Raw genomic sequence first — 17,558 nt, forward strand, 5'->3', positions numbered from 1 at the left:
ATCAGAGGGTGGAATAAAGCCAACTTGAACTCTAGGGGTGTCAGATTCTTTCCCAAGTCAGTTAATTTTGTTAACCAATATGTCTTCCTATTTGTTTCTCAAATAATCCAGTGTTTACTCACAACTTCAAAAAGCAGCAGCAATAATGACATGTGCTGATTTTCTTAATATTTGCCATGTTCAGAGACACAGGGACAACTAATTTCAAGGTATTAAAAAAACAAAAACAAATGGGACGCCTGGCTGGCTCAGCTGGTAGAATGTGCAACTCTTGATCTTAGGGTTGTGAGTTTGAGATCTCACACTGGGCATGGAGCCTACTTTAAAAAATAAAATGCCATTAAAAAAAAAGAAAGCATTCACATTGCTGGGCACCTGGCTCACTTAGTCAGAAGAGCATGCAACTCTTCTTTTTTTTTTTTAATGTTTATTTGTATGGGGGGGGGGGGTGAGTGGAGAGGGGCAGAGGAAGACAATCTGAAGCAGGCTCCAGGCTCTGAGTTGTCAGCACAGAGCCAGCCACACGTGGGGCTCGAACTCAGGAACCTGGAGATCTGGAGATCGTGACCTCAGCCAAAGTCTGACACTTAACCGACTGAGCCACGCGGGTACACCAGAAAGGCGTGAAACTCTTGATCTCAAGGTTGTGAGCTTGAGCCCCACATGAGTTGGGGGGGGGGGGGGGTAAAGATTACTTAAGTAAAAACACAAAACAAAAAAGAAACTCTTCCACTTTTCTTTTATTGAGATCCAGGTCTGTGAATACAATGTTAAACAACCCGACATCTTCCCCTAAAGCAGTAACCACTGTTCTTAAACCAAAGAAATGCTCCCATCCCTTTCCCCCAAGGCAAACTCAAAAGCTAAAGAACCCAGCAATTGAAGTTATGGAGTAAATAAGATGGCTCTCTTTTCAAGTGGTCACAGCTGCTACCTGAATGCACAGGGGCAGGCAGTAAGCCTCAAGACTGATGCAGCCTAACTTCCTACACTCATTACGACTAGATTTCCTTAACTGAGCTCAAGATGCATTCAGCAGCACTTTCAAAAGCTGAACACCAAGTTCGCACACATACTCCACCAAACCACAATATGTGTCCACAACACTAACCTGGATGTTCCGTACACCTGTATTAACGCTGGAGCCAGCCAACAGAACTGAACGAGAAAGGCACACCACGTGCACAGGTCTAACAGCCGCCAAAGCAGGAGCGTTTGTTAGCCGCACAAAACACAGCACGAAAATCCTCCGCGTTGAAACCCCGCGTGTCCCCCCAAACTATACTCAGCTTTGAAGAAAGGAAAGAAATGGGAGTCAAAAGTAAAGAAAGTTGTGTGTGCCCTGGGGAGACCGCTTTTAGGCACACAGGCTTGAGCAACGGAACGCAGAATACATATCGGCCCATCAGGCGACCCATCTCGAGATATTTAGTGGCCCTAACCGACCAATGAGCTACTTACCACTAGGCACAGTTGCCAAGGAATGAATTCCATACGTGGCCACACCTCCTCAACTTTCCCCTTTAAAAACAGGCCCATTCACGGCCTCCGTGCAGCCTCTTCCATGCAGTCCTGCTCGCGGCTCCCTTACGATATAGTCAATAAACTTCTATCTTCTTTGTTCTGCCTCAGGTGAATTCCTACACCTCCCGCCCCTTCCACCTGATCGTTGCCCCACATTTGGGGGTCCCCACCAAATGCGGAGACACCACAAGGTCAAGGCTGAATACGAACCAGAATAGCAGAAAACGAAGGTGATGCTGCGAAGAAGGCGCCTAAACACAGTAAGAGCGACATAACAGAAAGGGGCCCGGGCTCAGATCTAAGAGCTGAGCCTCCAAAAGTGACTAGAAATTTCGAGGCCAGGCAGTCGCCACCTGCAACCCTCTGCCACCTCGGTGAGCGCAGCCCCGGAGCCTGCGCTGGCAGCTCGCTAGCTCACTCACCCGCACATGAAGCTCCACGCCTCTGGCAGCCCCATGGCGAAGACACCCACAACCTTAAAGTAGTCAGAGCAGGCGCACAAGAGTGGCTCGTCGCGCCGCACTTCAGACCCGCCCGCCGCCGCCGCCGCCGCCGGGCGCCTCCAGACACAGATGACAAGTCCTCCAGGCGGCCAGAGAGGCCCACTACGGGATTTTCCGCTACCGGAGGGCGCTGAGGGGCAGGGCGAAAACCCCTGCGGGAGGAAATGGGTGGAGAGCGGAAGAAGCGGACGGGGCGGGCTTGGCTAGGGGGCGGGGCCTAGGCGAAGGCGGAAGGCGAGATCCGGCATCGCTGGAGTAGCGGCCGAGTGCTGACCCCCGCTGACGCCAGCTGACTGGGCAAAGAGAAGTGGCTCCCTGGAGGCTCTCTTGGGCTGGGCTTCACCGGTGTCGTTTGACTAGCGGAGACTGACATGACAGACTTTGCTTGAATTTGAAGATTTTTTTTAACTAAAAATATAAGCTTAGTATTCTCTCGTTTGAGGATCAGATGAAATACGCTTGATAATAGGACACTGATGTAGTTTAATCCTAACCTTACCACAGCAGAACTTCTTTTACATTAGGATCGGTATATTTCAAGTTTTTTGGAAAAGTTATTGATCCCCTACTCCTCTACAATAGCAGGCAAAAATCTGTCCCATTAAGAGGTGATAGATAACGTCTTCACCAACAAAACTGAAAGTTAACTGTTACCAACGAAAGCCTAATTCTATTCAGAACGTAGCTTACTCAAAATACTCGAAGTATTACTCAAAGTATACTCAAAATTACTCAAGATTTACCTTATACATTAGGATCCACTGTTGATTCAGAAGACTGTTCTTCTGTATCCCAATACACCCAGATGTCCAGCAGCAAACATTTCATCACCGCTAAAGCATTGGCACATTTGTCAGAAAAAAGGAATTCAGTGAAGCATTTCAGAGGGAGGGGAGTTAAAAGAGTTAATCCTAGCAAATTAACATTTAAGAAGATACTGTCAAGACTTTGGTCAAAAGTTACTTTTCTAACTTAGATCAAATATATGTACTGAATGCCCACTGAACAAAAGACAAACAGGCATCCCAGAAGGAACTTCTGACCTGCAATTCAGTTTTTAAACAGCTATGGGACATCAATATTTTATATCACCATCTGACATTGCCATCATTCAGTGTGCACAAAAAGTCTCATTCAGTGTGCACAAAAAAATGAATGGATCCCTCAACGCAGTACGGTTTATTGGAAAGAGCATGGGCTTTCCTGTTAAACAGCCCAAGATTATATAATCTTCCCTGTTCCCTTAGCTTCATGTGCACATAGCCTGTGTCTCATAAGGCCTCATGCTTAGAAAGGCTCTGCATTTGGTTTAATGTTCTATTTTTAACAAGTTTTTAACAAGGTGCACCACATTTTCATTTTGCTACAGGCAGATCCTAGAAATTAATGTAGTTGGTCCTGTCTTGTCCCTAGCATGCTGACTTTAGTGACCTTGGGCAAATTATGTAACCCAAGATGTTTTTCAAAAGTGTTTATACCATTTTGGATTAAGTATTCTTTCTAGAGGTACTTCGGTAGCTCAGTCTGTTGAGCATCCCACTCTTGATTTTGGCTCAGGTCATGATCCCAGAGTCATGCGATCAAACCCCGTATCGGGCTCAGTGGTGAGCATGGAGCCTGCTTAAGATTCTCTCTCTCTCTCTCTCTCTCTCTCTCTCTCTCTCTCTCTCTCTCTCTCCCCCTTCCTCCCCCACTTGCACTCTCTCTCTCTAAAAATAAATCTTAAAAAAAAAAAAAAGAATTCTGGTTGCAGAAAACCCACAGAATAGGAAAAAAAACTTTGCAAATGTAGTATTTGATAAAGATTTTGTACCTAGAACATGTAAAGAACTATTACAACTTAATTTTAAAAAGACACAGATCCTTCTATTTAAAAATGAGCAAGGGATCTGAATAGACAGCTCTCCAAAGAAGATCTACAAATGATAAATAATCTTATGAAAAGATACTCAACATAATTAGCCATCAAGAAAGTACAAACCAAAACCACAATGAGATACGACTTGATACTCACTAAGATGGTTATAATCAAAAAGACAAACAGTAATAAGTGTTGATGAAGATACAGAGAAATAATAATCTTCATATACTGATGGTGGGAATGTAAAATTATATGGCCATTTTGAAAAAATTTGGGAATCCCTCAATTGGTTAAATATAGACAACCATAAGACCTAGTAATTCCACTCCTATGTATATACCCCAAAGAAATGAAAGTATAGTCCACACAAATGTTTATAACTATTCATAATAACCAAAAAGTAGAAACAAGTATGTATCAACTGATGGGTTTAAAAAGTGACATATTCATATAATGAAATATTATTTGGCTATGAAAAAGATGAACCTTGAAAACACTATGTTAAGTGAAAGAAACCAAGTGTGAAAGACCAAATATTGTGTGATTTCATTAACATGAGTGTCCAGAATAAGCAAATGTACAGAGCCAAAAGTAGACTAGGGTTCAGGAAGGGTGACAGCTAAGAGGTATTGGGTTTCTTTGGACTAATAAAAATACTTTAAAATGTATTGTGGTTATGGGTGAACTATACTAAAAGTCATTAAATTGTATACTTTAAATGGGTGAACTGATTGGTACATGAATTATATCTTAATTTTAGAAGAATTCTGGTTGCTCCACATCCTCATCAACATTTTATGCTTTCAGTCTTTATTTTTACCCTACTGATGTGTGGGTAGTGTTATCTCATTGTGGTTTCAATTTGCATTTCCCTGGTGTCTAATAATAATTGAGCACTTTTTTTCTTTGCCTCTCTTCTTTTGTAAAGTGGCTGTTCAAGTCTCTTGCCTATTGTAAACGAAGTTATCTTTTTCTTACTGCTTGATGCAATCATTCTGTGTTGCTGTTACAATTTGCCCCCAAGTTTAGCAGCTTAAAATAACAAATATTTATTATCTCTCTCAGATTCTGAGGTTTAGGAATCAGAGAGAGGCTGAGAGGTAGTTCTGGCTCAGAGTCTCTCCTGAGGTTGCAGTCACAGTGTTTGCTAGGACTACAGTCATTTGAATGCTCATTTGGGGCAGGAGGACCCCCTTCCAAACTCACTTATGGGCTCATTGTCAAGCTTCAGTTCCTTGCTACATAGGCCTTTCCACGGAGCTGCTCACAACATAGCAGCTCCATTTCTCCAGAGTAAGTGAGCCAACACAGAGAAACACCAAAACAGAAGCCAGAGTATCTTTTATAATCTAATCTTGAAAGTGAAGTACTATCACTGTGGCCTTATTCTATTGGTCACACATACCACACCTGGAGGCGAGGATCACTGAGGGCTGTGTGGAGGCTGGCTACCACTCGTGAATTATTTTTTTTCTTTTCTCATTACCAGTCAGTCATCAAGGCACACCAATTATTTCTTTGAAGCATCTCTCAGATTTGCCCTATCCTCTTGCCCTGTCCCATGGCAACCATTTCAGCACCCACATATAACTCATTCCAAATCTAACTTCCCTCTTCACCCACAATCATCACACCCTTCAATGCACTCTGCATTTCATTGACAACAAATTCTCCCAAGATACTATTCAACTTTGGCTTATTATTCAGCTGCTAAATAATCTCGCAATTGTCTATAGCTATGTTGACCAATACTAGACACGTGTGGCTATTGAGCATTTGAAATGTGGCTTGTGCAAGTGAGGAAATGAATTTGTCTTTAATTTAAATTTAACAACTGAAGCAGTGTAAAATTTTTTTAATATTGATTACATGTTAAAACGGTTATATTTTAGATATATTGGGTTAGGGAAAATATATGATTATTTTCAGTTGTTTCTTTTTATTTTTTTAGTGTGACATAGAAAGTTTTAAATTACATACGTGGCATTATTATTGAACAGCAGTGGTCTGTAATGTCGAGTTCAAACTGACTGACTTTTGAGGTGACAGAAATAGGGCTCTACCTTACCTACCCAAACTTATTTCCCATGTACCTGCCCTCATTCCTGTCACACATCTCTCCTGGATGCCCCTGAGTACCTAATGTTCATGTCCTGCCTCTGTTCCTTGGTTCAGGTGATTTCTTATGTCAGGAAAGCTGTTCTTCTTTCATCCTCTTCTAAAATTTTTCCATCCTGAGGGCCTGTCTTGAGTCTCATTTTCCTGCAACAGTCTCTTATTCTAACCTGTACCAGATTCTTTTCTCCTGCATTTGAATTATACTTCTCATCAGCATCCTAGTTCATCACTCATTTAATGCTTAATTGCTGAATGCTAATCTTCTCTCTTGAATTATACATTCCTTGAGGATAGAAACTATATCTTATATGTTGTCTGAATTTTTCGAAAACCTAGTGCTGGGAACATGATAAACAGGCATACAGATTTGATATACTAATTAACTAATTAGGAAAGATTTTGCATACAAATAACTGTGTGAATCTTAATCAGTGTAAACCTGGCATTGGTATGGAAAATAAGTTGTAAAAATTATTTGTCAAAACACAAATGCTCCTTGAATTAAGTACGCACAACATGTGAAAGATTATCCAGGAGCCAACACCAGGCAGGGAAGTGACTCCCTAGTGCTCTTCCCTGTTAGAAAGTGATTGGTAATCAATGAAAGGCTCTGAAAAGCTTGCCAAAAGATCACCACTGTTGGGTTGAGGTCCCTCAGCACACCTAGCCCCACCCCCTACCCCTAAGCTCCACCACCAAACAAGGATCTCTTCAGTGCCAGAAGTGAGCTGCTTACACTAGCTGTCCCAATAACCCACTTCTGGAAAAGCCTCAGCGGTTGTGCCTTTTCTTCACTCTAACCAGCCTGAGGCTGTGCTACTTGGTCAGTTCTACCCTGCTCCCTTGCCCATGAGTTGGGTAGTAAGTCTTAAGGCTCAACCCTCCACTCCCTTCGATCAGTCTTCTTGAAAGAGTGCTGAAACCCACTCATTTCACCTTCTTTTCATACCTGAATTTCCCAAAATTTTGCAAAGTGGCCTTTTGTGGGAATAGTGTTTTGAGCCAATCTTTTTGTTTGTGTGCGTGTGTGTGTTTTTGTTGCTGTTGTTTTTGTTTTGTTTTCTTTTGTTTTATGCCAAGCTCCAGGGAAAAAGCCTGACCTAGAATTATCTCATTGGTCCCAACCTAAAGCTGTAAGTGTAGTGGTCTCAGTGTACCCCTTTGGCCAGCACCAACCACAGGATGCATACAACACAGACTACATGCACAGAGTCCCAGGTGTCTTCCCAAACAAAAGGAATTGGGTCATACAGTGGAGGCCAAAAAGTAAGACATTGCTCAATTATTACCAACAAGCAGTGCAGAAAACAGACCTTGATCCAATGACAATGTTAATCTCAACTTATTGGTCCCAAAAAGGATGTGATACTTTCTTATATATAACTAGGTGAGCAATATGGGATACTGTTGAACCTGTGACCCAACAGCTCTTCTTTTAAGGCATTTATCGTTTTCTCCTTTGTACTACAGTCATGGATGAGTAACCTTATAGACCCCAGAGTTCTGGGGAAGCCCAAAGTCCAGTAATGAAATCTGATCCCTTCCTTTTCCTCTTGCTCAGCCCAGTGCAAGTTAAATAAGCCCTTCTGTAAGGCTAATATTCAGTAAATAACATCAGTATGGCTACATGGTTGTTAAGACATCGAAATGCTTCCAAACCAATTAATAAGTACCCACTGTCCATGTCAGCTAATCTGGTCAATCTGGCCCAAGGACCCCAGGTGGGCACTACTGAGGAGACCAACCTGGTACCTGCCAACCAGCAGGCCACAGCTGTCTACACTAGACCACAATGCCATGTGCTCATAGTAGGCCAAGCCCTTTTATGGAAGATAACACTTCTGGCAATAGTGCTGTGTACCTGAAGGCATGTGCCTGGTGCCTGTCAGGCTGGGCCTTGACTGCTGCGGGCTAACCCCAACATTGCCCTCACAGCACTGCAGTATACCACAGCTGTTCAATATCTTGAATATCACCCTTGCCCTTTTGTATGTTTGTGCTAATCACTGTGTGCAAACCAACGAACAGGACCCGACTACGTGCATAGTAGTGCAGTTATTGAAAGTATCACATATGCCAAAACTGGATCCAAAAAATCTCAAGTAGCACCACATCTGGGTGCCTTTTCTTCTCTCTCCCTCTTTTCTTGGCCACATGCAATCTCGTGCACACTTGTGAGATGTCTGCTTCTCTCCTGGTGCTTTGTCTAGTCAATTTGAAGGCCTATTATAATCCAGGTACTATGTGAGGTGTTGGGCCCTGCAGCCTTGGAGGTTAAAGTGTGCTATGGAAGCACCTAGTAAGGCCACCTGTCATAAACCAGAAATCAGAGAAGGCTTCTCAGAAGAAGTGACTGTTTTAGACATAGGGAAACTCGGCACAGATAGAGCAAAGCATACAACTGCAGATTCTGATGGTGGCACTAGAGAGGTAGGGTGGGATCAGATCACAAAGAGCCCGTGAAGCCACCTTTAAAGAGTATGTAAGCAGAAATACGACATTATCAGATTTTAGTTCCGTCAGTATCACTTTGAAGTACGGCCGGTGGGTCAGAGAGAACATGCCTGGCTCCCCACACTCCTCCCCATATCTTTTCTGTGCTTTCATACTTGCTTGACTTGCAAGAAGTTTTGATTTGCCCCGGCTTGTCTGATCCCAACTGTACTTCATGACATCATCCCACAATTTGGCTTTTAAATAGTTATTTATTTACGTACTCTTTTTGCTTTTGCCATGTTTGCTAACTAGCCAATCTGTTTCTCATTATCTGAACTCAGCAGAGCAATCTGATTAGCTCATGAATGTGAGACCTTGGATCAAGGAGCCATGGGGTTTCATCATCTATTTGGATACTGGGGATGTCCGTGGCTTCCAAGATTAAGTGGGTTTGGCAGGGAAGGGTGACTTATTTCCCAGATCATCAACCAGTATCCATGCCCAGAGTTATGATTCAAATAGCAACTGATAAAAATAGGAGCATTAATAAAATAGAAAATTTTAAAAACAAAAATGGTTTCTGTTAGAAAAAAATGTGCACAGAAACATTCTAGAAGAATATCTACCCCAAATGTTAACAACAGGTAGGTGGTGGTGAAAGTATGGGTAACTCAGTACTTCTCTATAGTTATTTATATTTTCTATTGTTTCTCATGAGAAAAGTTGTTTTATTAACAAAACACAAAAGTGGTTTTAAAGAAATGACAAATACTGCACAAAATCTACCATATTTTTTTCTTTATAAGTAATTCTGAAAATAGTTTTTAGACAAATTTTCTGTTTACTAGATGCACTGGATTCTAGGGAGTTGCTACCAGGTAGTGATGTACCACATCAAAGAAGATTGAAAGGTTTATGTTTTTTCCATAAAATAGTTTCTCCAAATAAAATTCTTAGAAAAGCTTTAATACAGCTGGTCCAAAGGTAGTGAGTTATTTCAATTGATTGTTCGCAGTCAGTTACAGATCTCTTTGTTCTACTCTTCCCCTTTTTCACTATTGCACTTCACTAAAAAAAAAGGAAAAGAAAAAGAAAAGCTGTAATGCATTTCTTGACTTTGATATATTGCATGTCAAATTATATCTCTAATAATTAAAAACACACACATAACACATACACATCATAAGATGTAATGCTAACATTGTAAAGACTTCAAAAAAACATAAGCCTTGATACATAGTAACAGTACAGAATCTATTTGTATATTTCTAATAATTGGCATATTTCTAATATGCAATGTCATTATTTAAAAATATGTGTATTATACAGGCACAATATTGAGGACCTCAGTTTAGCAATGCATATTTAAAATGACTATTAAAACATCTCCAAATGAGTAAATGAGTAAACTGATCTGTCCTACCAAGTTCAGTAAGTTACATTACAAATTCTATGACATTAGCAAGTGCCACAGGGAACTGTGTAATCAGGAAGATCTTTTGTAATAATTATGGCTTTTAAGCTCTTCCGGGTTTCCCTAGAACTGTTTGTATGTATGTACACATAGCAATAATAGTTACAAAAATGTAAGTAGATTAACATTTGTCTTAAAGTATGCATATACCTTTATTAGATGCTTTAATATTTGGTATCTCTTTTAGGGAGGAGAAATAAAATCAAATGAATGTTGAAATAGTATGTTTTTCTACTCATATGAGAAAGGTTTTCGAATCCTTTTCAGAGTCACTTTTACGTTGTGCTTGGTTGGTGAGACTTTCTATGCTCTTACTACTATATTCACTTTCCCTGAAGGCTAAGGAAAGAAATTATAATTATTGGTATTCCATGCAACTACAATGCTCAAAAACCCTCCTTTAAGACTCTTGCCTCCAAATCCAAATTAAAAAACCAAGATAACTCATCCCATGATATTAGTGGTAATATCAATTGAAATTTGTGTAATTTCTGCCTATATTTAGGAGCAAAAGAATAACTTAGAGCAAAAAGATAGTGGAAGGCAAGACAGCAATGTTTGGGATGTGTTTTTAAGATTCACAGTGGATAAAGTAGGAAGTAATTTTCAGCTGATGAAAGGTTTATGGTAAATGGTAACACCAAAGATTTTTTTCAAGTTTTAATTTGTGACTTCAACAGCAACAACTTAGAGATAGCTGCTGCTGTATGCTGACCTCTTCCTAGGTTCTGGAGTGTATTAAGGATGGGACCTCCACCCTGACAGAGAACATAAGACTATGTAAGAAGATGGAGAGCAGGAGGCCAGAAATGGTGTGGAGAAGTGAATGGTGACTGGAAATTCACTGCTTTTCCTCATCCTGTCAAGCAATGGCCTGCACCTTTCACTTAATTCATTGGTCCTCACAGAAGCATCTGTTGAATTGCATTTACTATTATTTCCAACATAAAATGTAACTGTATTTGTCAGGTAATATATTTAACTTTTCTTGTGGAAAAAGAGGGGGAAAATGTGTATGAAGAAAGACACTGAAATAAGCACCAAAAAAGGAGACAAGTGTATGTTCTTCCTAATTTTCCAAGGTTTTCTTTCCATTTATAACATTTCTTTTGTGGAAACCTGAGATTAGTCACAATAAGCAAATATTCCAGTGTCAGTACATTCCATAAAAACACTTACGATAATCATTTAGGGTCAGATTTAATATTTGTGAAGGCATTTTAAAAGCTAGCATTATTTTTAAGTTGTAAGGTATTAGGAGTAATAATACAGCCTATGTGCCCAAATGTGTCTCCAAAGGCACTTAAATACCAGAAAAAGAAATTAGTTAACAAATTAAAAACCCAGTATAATCAGCATGTGAGAGATCTATTTGTCTCCTCTTGCCTTTCTAGTCTCTTGTTGCCTTAAGTTTTTACGAGAATGATTTGGTAACATGATGTGTAATGGAGATAATATGGGTGCAGTTTAGGAAAAGAACTTGATTTTGTGTGTTAGATATTTTAAAGTAGCCTTTTAAAGTTCTTACTGAATAGCTAAGAAATTAAGAGATATTTGATGTTCTAGTCCCTATGAAATGAATGTCATAATCATACTTGTCATGCAATATCCAAAAGATAGATTACGAAATTGTTAACAATTCGTAAAAATTGTTAAAAATTTGTAAAGCTACGCCAACTTATTCCAAAGCAAAACACACCAAAGGAATAAGCAATCAGGATATAAATATTCTGAGATTACAAAGTATGCAATAAAATGATTTTACAAACTAAAGAGTATCAGGGAGGATCCAACAATAAATTGATTTTAGGGTCTTCTCTGGATAGCTAATGTAAACAAGAAAATATTCAGGAAAGTTTAAGAATTGGAGGAAATGACTCAATTGATAATATGCTCCAGCAGATAACCTTTGTACTAAACCACAAGAACACTCTACACTAATCAGCAGGGGCTGGGCTGGGCAGTTTAGTAAGGAATGTTCAAATGAAGACAGGGGAAGGCGATCCAGTGTCCCTCCCCCAAACTTTTTGCTCTCAGATTCCAGTGTTTAACTTAATTTAATCCAGTGTTAATTAAGACAGAGTGGAGATCAGACCCTAAGGATCCATATACTTCAAGGCTTTGAAATTTACTATATTTTACCTCTAGGAACATGGAAAAGTAAGTGAAAAAGTATATAATTCCCATTTTATGAAAATTAACATATATACATTGTGTGTGTGTGTGTGTGTGTGTGAGTAGTGTGATAGAACAAAGATAAATATATAAACCCAATAAAATTTTGCTAGAAGCCTATAAGCCCAGGAATTGGAAAACACCTATAAATATATTTGCATTACTTGTTCTAAAAAATCTATCCTTTGCTTTTGATACCTTAGCTACTTGTAGCCCTCAATATTATATCTGATTTCCCCTAGATTATATAGTTCAGTAAATTTTCACTGTAACTTAAGAACAACTCAAAAAGTTGTAATATACTATCACAAATGCTAATGATTTCTCCCTCAAATCTTTAAAAGAAATCACAGCTCTGCTTTGTTTTCACAAGAGTTGTTCAATCTTTTCTAAGACAAGTATAAATGATTCGTACTAGTTAATGATTTAAAAGGAATCCATAAGATTGTGCAATATGGTGCTAGGAAACTCTTACAATTAATTCAAATCTAGTCCTTGTGTGGATAACCTACATTTTCCTTATTTGTTAACCACCTAATATACTGTGGTTGCGTCATCTTTCCATACACTTGACAGAAAATATACAGGTGGCAAATGCTGCAAAAATCATTAAAATCCAGCCAACTACAGTCAAAACCAATTTCACACGTCTAGCAGCTGATTTCAGGTTATGAGGTGTGGCAGGGGCAGGTGTGCAATGTTGATCTATGAGGGAACAACTGGAGACTTCAAGCGAGTTTAATATGACGGAGGAAAGGGTATGACTCAGTCTAGAAAGCTGAGAACTGCCTGCTGCCACTGCTACTAGTGACCCTGATTCTAGAGCCCTTGGCTAACGTGTCATTAAAAGTCATGTTGAGCTTCCGATTTCAGCTCAGGTCATGTTGAGTCAGTCAGTTGAGCTTTCGATTTCAGCTCAGGTCATGATCTCACAGTTTGTGGGTTCAAGCCCCACATTGGGCTCTGTGCTGACAGCTCAGAGCCTGGAGCCTGCTTTGGATTCTGTGTCTCCCTCACTCTCTGCCCCTCCCCCACTCACACTGTCTTTCTCTCTCTCTCTCAAAAATAAATAAACCTTAAAAAAATTAAATCATGTTTCAAAAAATATATAAATCATTTAATGATATGGCAAAATGCTCATATCTGATGATTAAACAACAGCTCACAAAACAGTATGTTTAGTACATTTGTAAAAATAATACAGAGAGAGAAGATGGAACATTATACTCTAAAATGCTAACGGTTACAGTATTTGCGGTGGGTTTTATTTCCTTCATATTTTTTTCACATTTTTTGAGTTTCCACAAACTTTTCTTCATAATGTGTTAATTTTATAACAAGAAAAAAGTCAACAGTTTCATCTGAAAGCATTTATTTAGAATACTTAGACTATTTTTCAAAATATTTACAATATTTGAAAAAGCTAATTTGGGCACAGAGTTACATTATTGAAATTAAAAGGCTATGCCGTTGGCACAGTATAATCCAAAAGAAGATGAATGAAAGGAAATAGAGGACTCAGAAATATGGCCTAGTGCATAAAACAGCTTAAAGTATGATACATTGATCATTACACATTAGTGGGATGTTTGCTCACTAACAATGTCAGGAAAGTTGGCTAGATATTTGAGGGAAAATGAACTTGGAGTAATAAAAATGCAACTAAAACTGTGATGTGAAATTAGGAAAGGTTTTTTTTGTTTGTTTGTCGGTGTGTATTTGATAATAGACACAGTAATGAGATAGGCAACATCATTGACAGTGAGGAGTGTTTTGAAGGGCAATTGTCATATTGTAGTCATATTGTAGACTATGTAATTCTAGGCATCTAACCTAAAGAAATATAATAGACACTGGAAATTTATGAAGGATATATCTTCTAGACTTGGACTCTTTAAATCTGTGTTTTCAAACTGTGTTCCAAAGAGCTCTGGTGTTCTGTGATGGTGGGGAGAGGGGCAGAGTATGCCTCAAAGATAAGGAAGAAGGTTCCTTTAACTCTGCAGGTGGCTTTTATTTATATGTTATGTGCCTATAGATTACTTATTTTCTTAAAGATTCCACTGAAAACATTAAGTTAGAACACCACTACACTGGACTCTTTGATTTCTTCAATAAAATGCAATGGAGTGTTATTTCTCAAAAACTATTGGAGAAGTAGAGAACAATAGTCAGAGTGTTACATTCCCAAACGCTGGACCCATGGTAATTTAAATTCCTGCTTCAGGAAACCTGAAATCATTCTATAATTACCTTGTAAATAGTCAAAATCTCAGATATAAAATCTGAGACTATCCGGGCCTGTCACTTAAGAAATAAAAGATTGGAGTTCTATGATATTCACCAGTGTTCTTTAACATATCAGTCTGTCCTAACAAGAACCAACTTCCACTCAGATGTTTCAACAGAAGAGGTTTTATTAACTGAGAACAAACTGAGGGTTGATGGGAGGTGGGTGATGGGTATTGAGGAGGGCACCTTTTGGGATGAGCACTGGGTGTTGTATGGAAACCAATTTGACAATAAACTTCATATATTGAAAAAAAAAAAGAAGAGATTTTATTGAAGGGACTACTTATAGAAGTTTTGGGTTAGGTTTAGGGTAGGGCAAAGGTATATAACATGACATGGAGATGGTAAGAGATGTGGAGGTACCCAGGTTCTGACAACGTAAGAAGCCACTGACCACTGCTAGGACTGAAGGGGTAAGGGGAGGAGATCAAAACCAGGAAAAGAGGTGAGAATAAATACCCCAACTTTTCTCCTTTTCCCCCTCCAACCTATTGTCGGTATAACCCATTGGTCAATCCTACCTGGAATGACCCCAGAGAAAATAGTTTTTGAAAGTTCTGCCTTCAGAGGCACAGAGTTTAGCAGAGAAGGATGGAAAATGGATCTGGCCGAGAGCTGGTAGAAAGTAACTGGCAAACTTACAATAGTGAAGTATTGGGAACCCTGATCCAATAATAGGGGAATGCTTAAGTAAATGATGGTATTAACCATTCTCTAATTAAGTAAATAATGGTACTCAAAAGACCGTTATGAATTCAAGGAGCATGGCAGAGACAGCAAACAACTCCATCTGGGAGAGTGAATTCAGGGGAAATTTTCTCAAAAATCTAAGCTAAAGTGCTTTTTTGCTGCCTAAGCAAAGTTTCTTATATTTTTGCTTATTACAAAAGCAACACATATTCACTACAGGAAGCACACACATAACAGAAAACCAAATATCTACAATTTCACCTCTAGCCCAAGACCACTATCAATATCTCAGTGTGTTTACAGCTTTCCAGATCTTTTTCTATGCGTACATACACATGATTATGTCGTATTTGAGATGATAACATAGATATGCTTTTCTTAATGTAATAAATCACGAATACTATCTCATGCAATAAATATCATTCTGCAACTTTTAAAAACATTTAAAACTTTTAAAATACTTGTTTCCTCATATCTGGTTGTGACTAATTTCTCTCCTCAGACATTTAGCATGCTTTCTTTTTTGGCTATTACCAAATGCACTAGGATGAACTTTCTTGAAGTCTACTCTTTGTACACATTACTGCCTTCATGCCAATTTCAGTCCACAGCCTGTTTTTCTACAGCCCTGAAGCTAATAGCTCTCATATTTTTAAAGGGTTTTGAAAACAAAAGCACACACACAAAGAAGCAACAGAAACATATGTGGCATATGTGGCTGCAAAGCCTAAAGTATTTACCATCTGGGCTCTTACAGAAAACATTTGTCAATTCCTGTATTATGAATTCCCAGAAATGCAGTTTTTGAGGCAAAGGGTGTGAACATTTTTTGAGGCTTTTACTGGGTTCGGCCAAGTTGCCCTCTAGAAACACTGAAGTAACTTATATCCTTCTCAGTACTGAGCTTGGTGGTTGACAGAGAATCTGAAGCAGGCTCCATGCTGTCAGCACAGAGCCCAATGAGGGGCTCCAACTCACTAATGGTGAGATCATGACCGGAGCCGAAAACCAAAAGTCAGATGCTTAACCGACTGAGCCACCCAGGTGCCCTGCAAATTGCAAATTTTTTGACAGTTTTTACTTGTCTTTTACCTTTATGGGTCTTTTTGATGAAAGAAATTAAAAATTCTATAGTCAAGTCTGTCACTTTTCCTTTGTAATTTTGCCCTTTGCTCCAAGCTTACTTTCAGATTAAAAGCAATTCACTTATATTTTCTCCTTGCACTTTTAAGACTTCTAAAAAATTTAAATCTTTTAATCCTTCTCAAATTTAGAGTCTGAGGAAGATATTTAAAACACCAATATGTAATAGAATGGGAGTCACATTGCTGGGTTCAAATTCGGCCTCACTACATATTACATGTTTAAGTAAATGACCTAACCTCTTAGGTTCAGATTTCTTTTTAAGTGGAAATAACAATAACACCTACCCCAGGACTGATTTAAGAAAGAACAGCTATACAACACAAAAAGCACTTAGCATAGTGCCCTTAGCTATTATCATAGTAGCTAGAGAATCCGGCCTGCAAAAGAACTTGAGTTGTCCCACGCTAGAGACCACAGAAGCAGGCTAGGAGCAGAAACATGAGTTCAGTCTGGGAGATGGAAAGTTGTAAGCTCTATTTCCTGGACTATGACAAGTTGAGTGTTGCCCTGGGCTCCTGTGTTGGTGGTTCCTCACAGCCCAGGGAACGGCGGACCAGGCGTTGACAACTCAGGAGGCAGTCTTGGGTGCTTTTGGAAAATACAGTTAAGAAAACCTGCCAGCTGGAACTTTAAAACAGAGCTTCTAAATTTCTAGCCATGGAGTGAGTTACAGGTATGTAGATATTGGTCTCCTTGGTCCTCCAGGTGGAAGGGCCCAGTTATGCCTGCAGAAGGAGCCTGTTTTGTTCACCCTGTTTGGGGCTGTATCATTTCCTAGCTGTGCCAAGAAGTGAAAGGAAAGGGCAGAAGGCCCAATGCATTCACAGACAACATTCAGTCGGTTGGGCCAGCTGCCAGGCCACCTTCTACTCAAAATTTCATGTTGCTTTTTAAAAATTTTGAATCCACCCCCAATTCAAAAATATTAAAAAAAATTTTTTTTTATATGTTTATTTATCTTTGAGAGAGAGAGAGAGAGAGAGAGAGCGCGCGCGCGCATGATCAGGGGAGGGGCAGAGAGACAGGGAGACATAGAATCCAAAGCAGGCTCTAGGCTCCCAGCTGTCAGCACAGAGCCGGGACACGGGGGCTTGAACCCACTAACTCAGAGATCATGGCCTGAGCGGAAGTCAGATGCTTAACTGACTGAGCCACACAGGCGCCCCTCAAAACCATTTTTAAGGCATCCTGAAAACCACAGTTTAAAGGGTTTTTAGAGAGAGGGGTTCCCTACCTATGATGTGCTTCCTGTCAAGGTGGCCCTAGGCCCACACCTTATAAGGCAAAGGCCCGGGAGACACCGCCTTGGTTTGGAGAACCACCAGCACACTTGACATTT

At 39.6% G+C, this 17,558-nt stretch overlaps 1 protein-coding gene across 3 annotated transcripts in view; it reads right to left on the minus strand.

The window, feature by feature from the left end:
* HIBCH (3-hydroxyisobutyryl-CoA hydrolase) overlaps nt 1–17,558 on the minus strand; it is a 117,823-nt gene that overhangs the window by 99,022 nt on the left and 1,243 nt on the right. The window contains exon 1 of one of the 3 annotated variants that reach the window (XM_053215443.1): nt 1,947–2,219. The exons of 1 other annotated variant lie outside the window; for it this stretch is intronic. In XM_053215443.1, the coding sequence (XP_053071418.1) occupies nt 1,947–1,981 (35 nt within the window). In that variant the 5' untranslated portion in view covers nt 1,982–2,219. Of the gene's footprint in view, nt 1–1,111; nt 1,624–1,946; nt 2,220–17,558 lie in introns of those variants that run through there. One more of the 3 variants, XM_053215442.1, reaches the window with a different exon arrangement.

Source organism: Acinonyx jubatus, chromosome C1 (genome assembly GCF_027475565.1).
Source record: "Acinonyx jubatus isolate Ajub_Pintada_27869175 chromosome C1, VMU_Ajub_asm_v1.0, whole genome shotgun sequence".
Taxonomy (NCBI): domain Eukaryota; kingdom Metazoa; phylum Chordata; class Mammalia; order Carnivora; family Felidae; genus Acinonyx; species Acinonyx jubatus.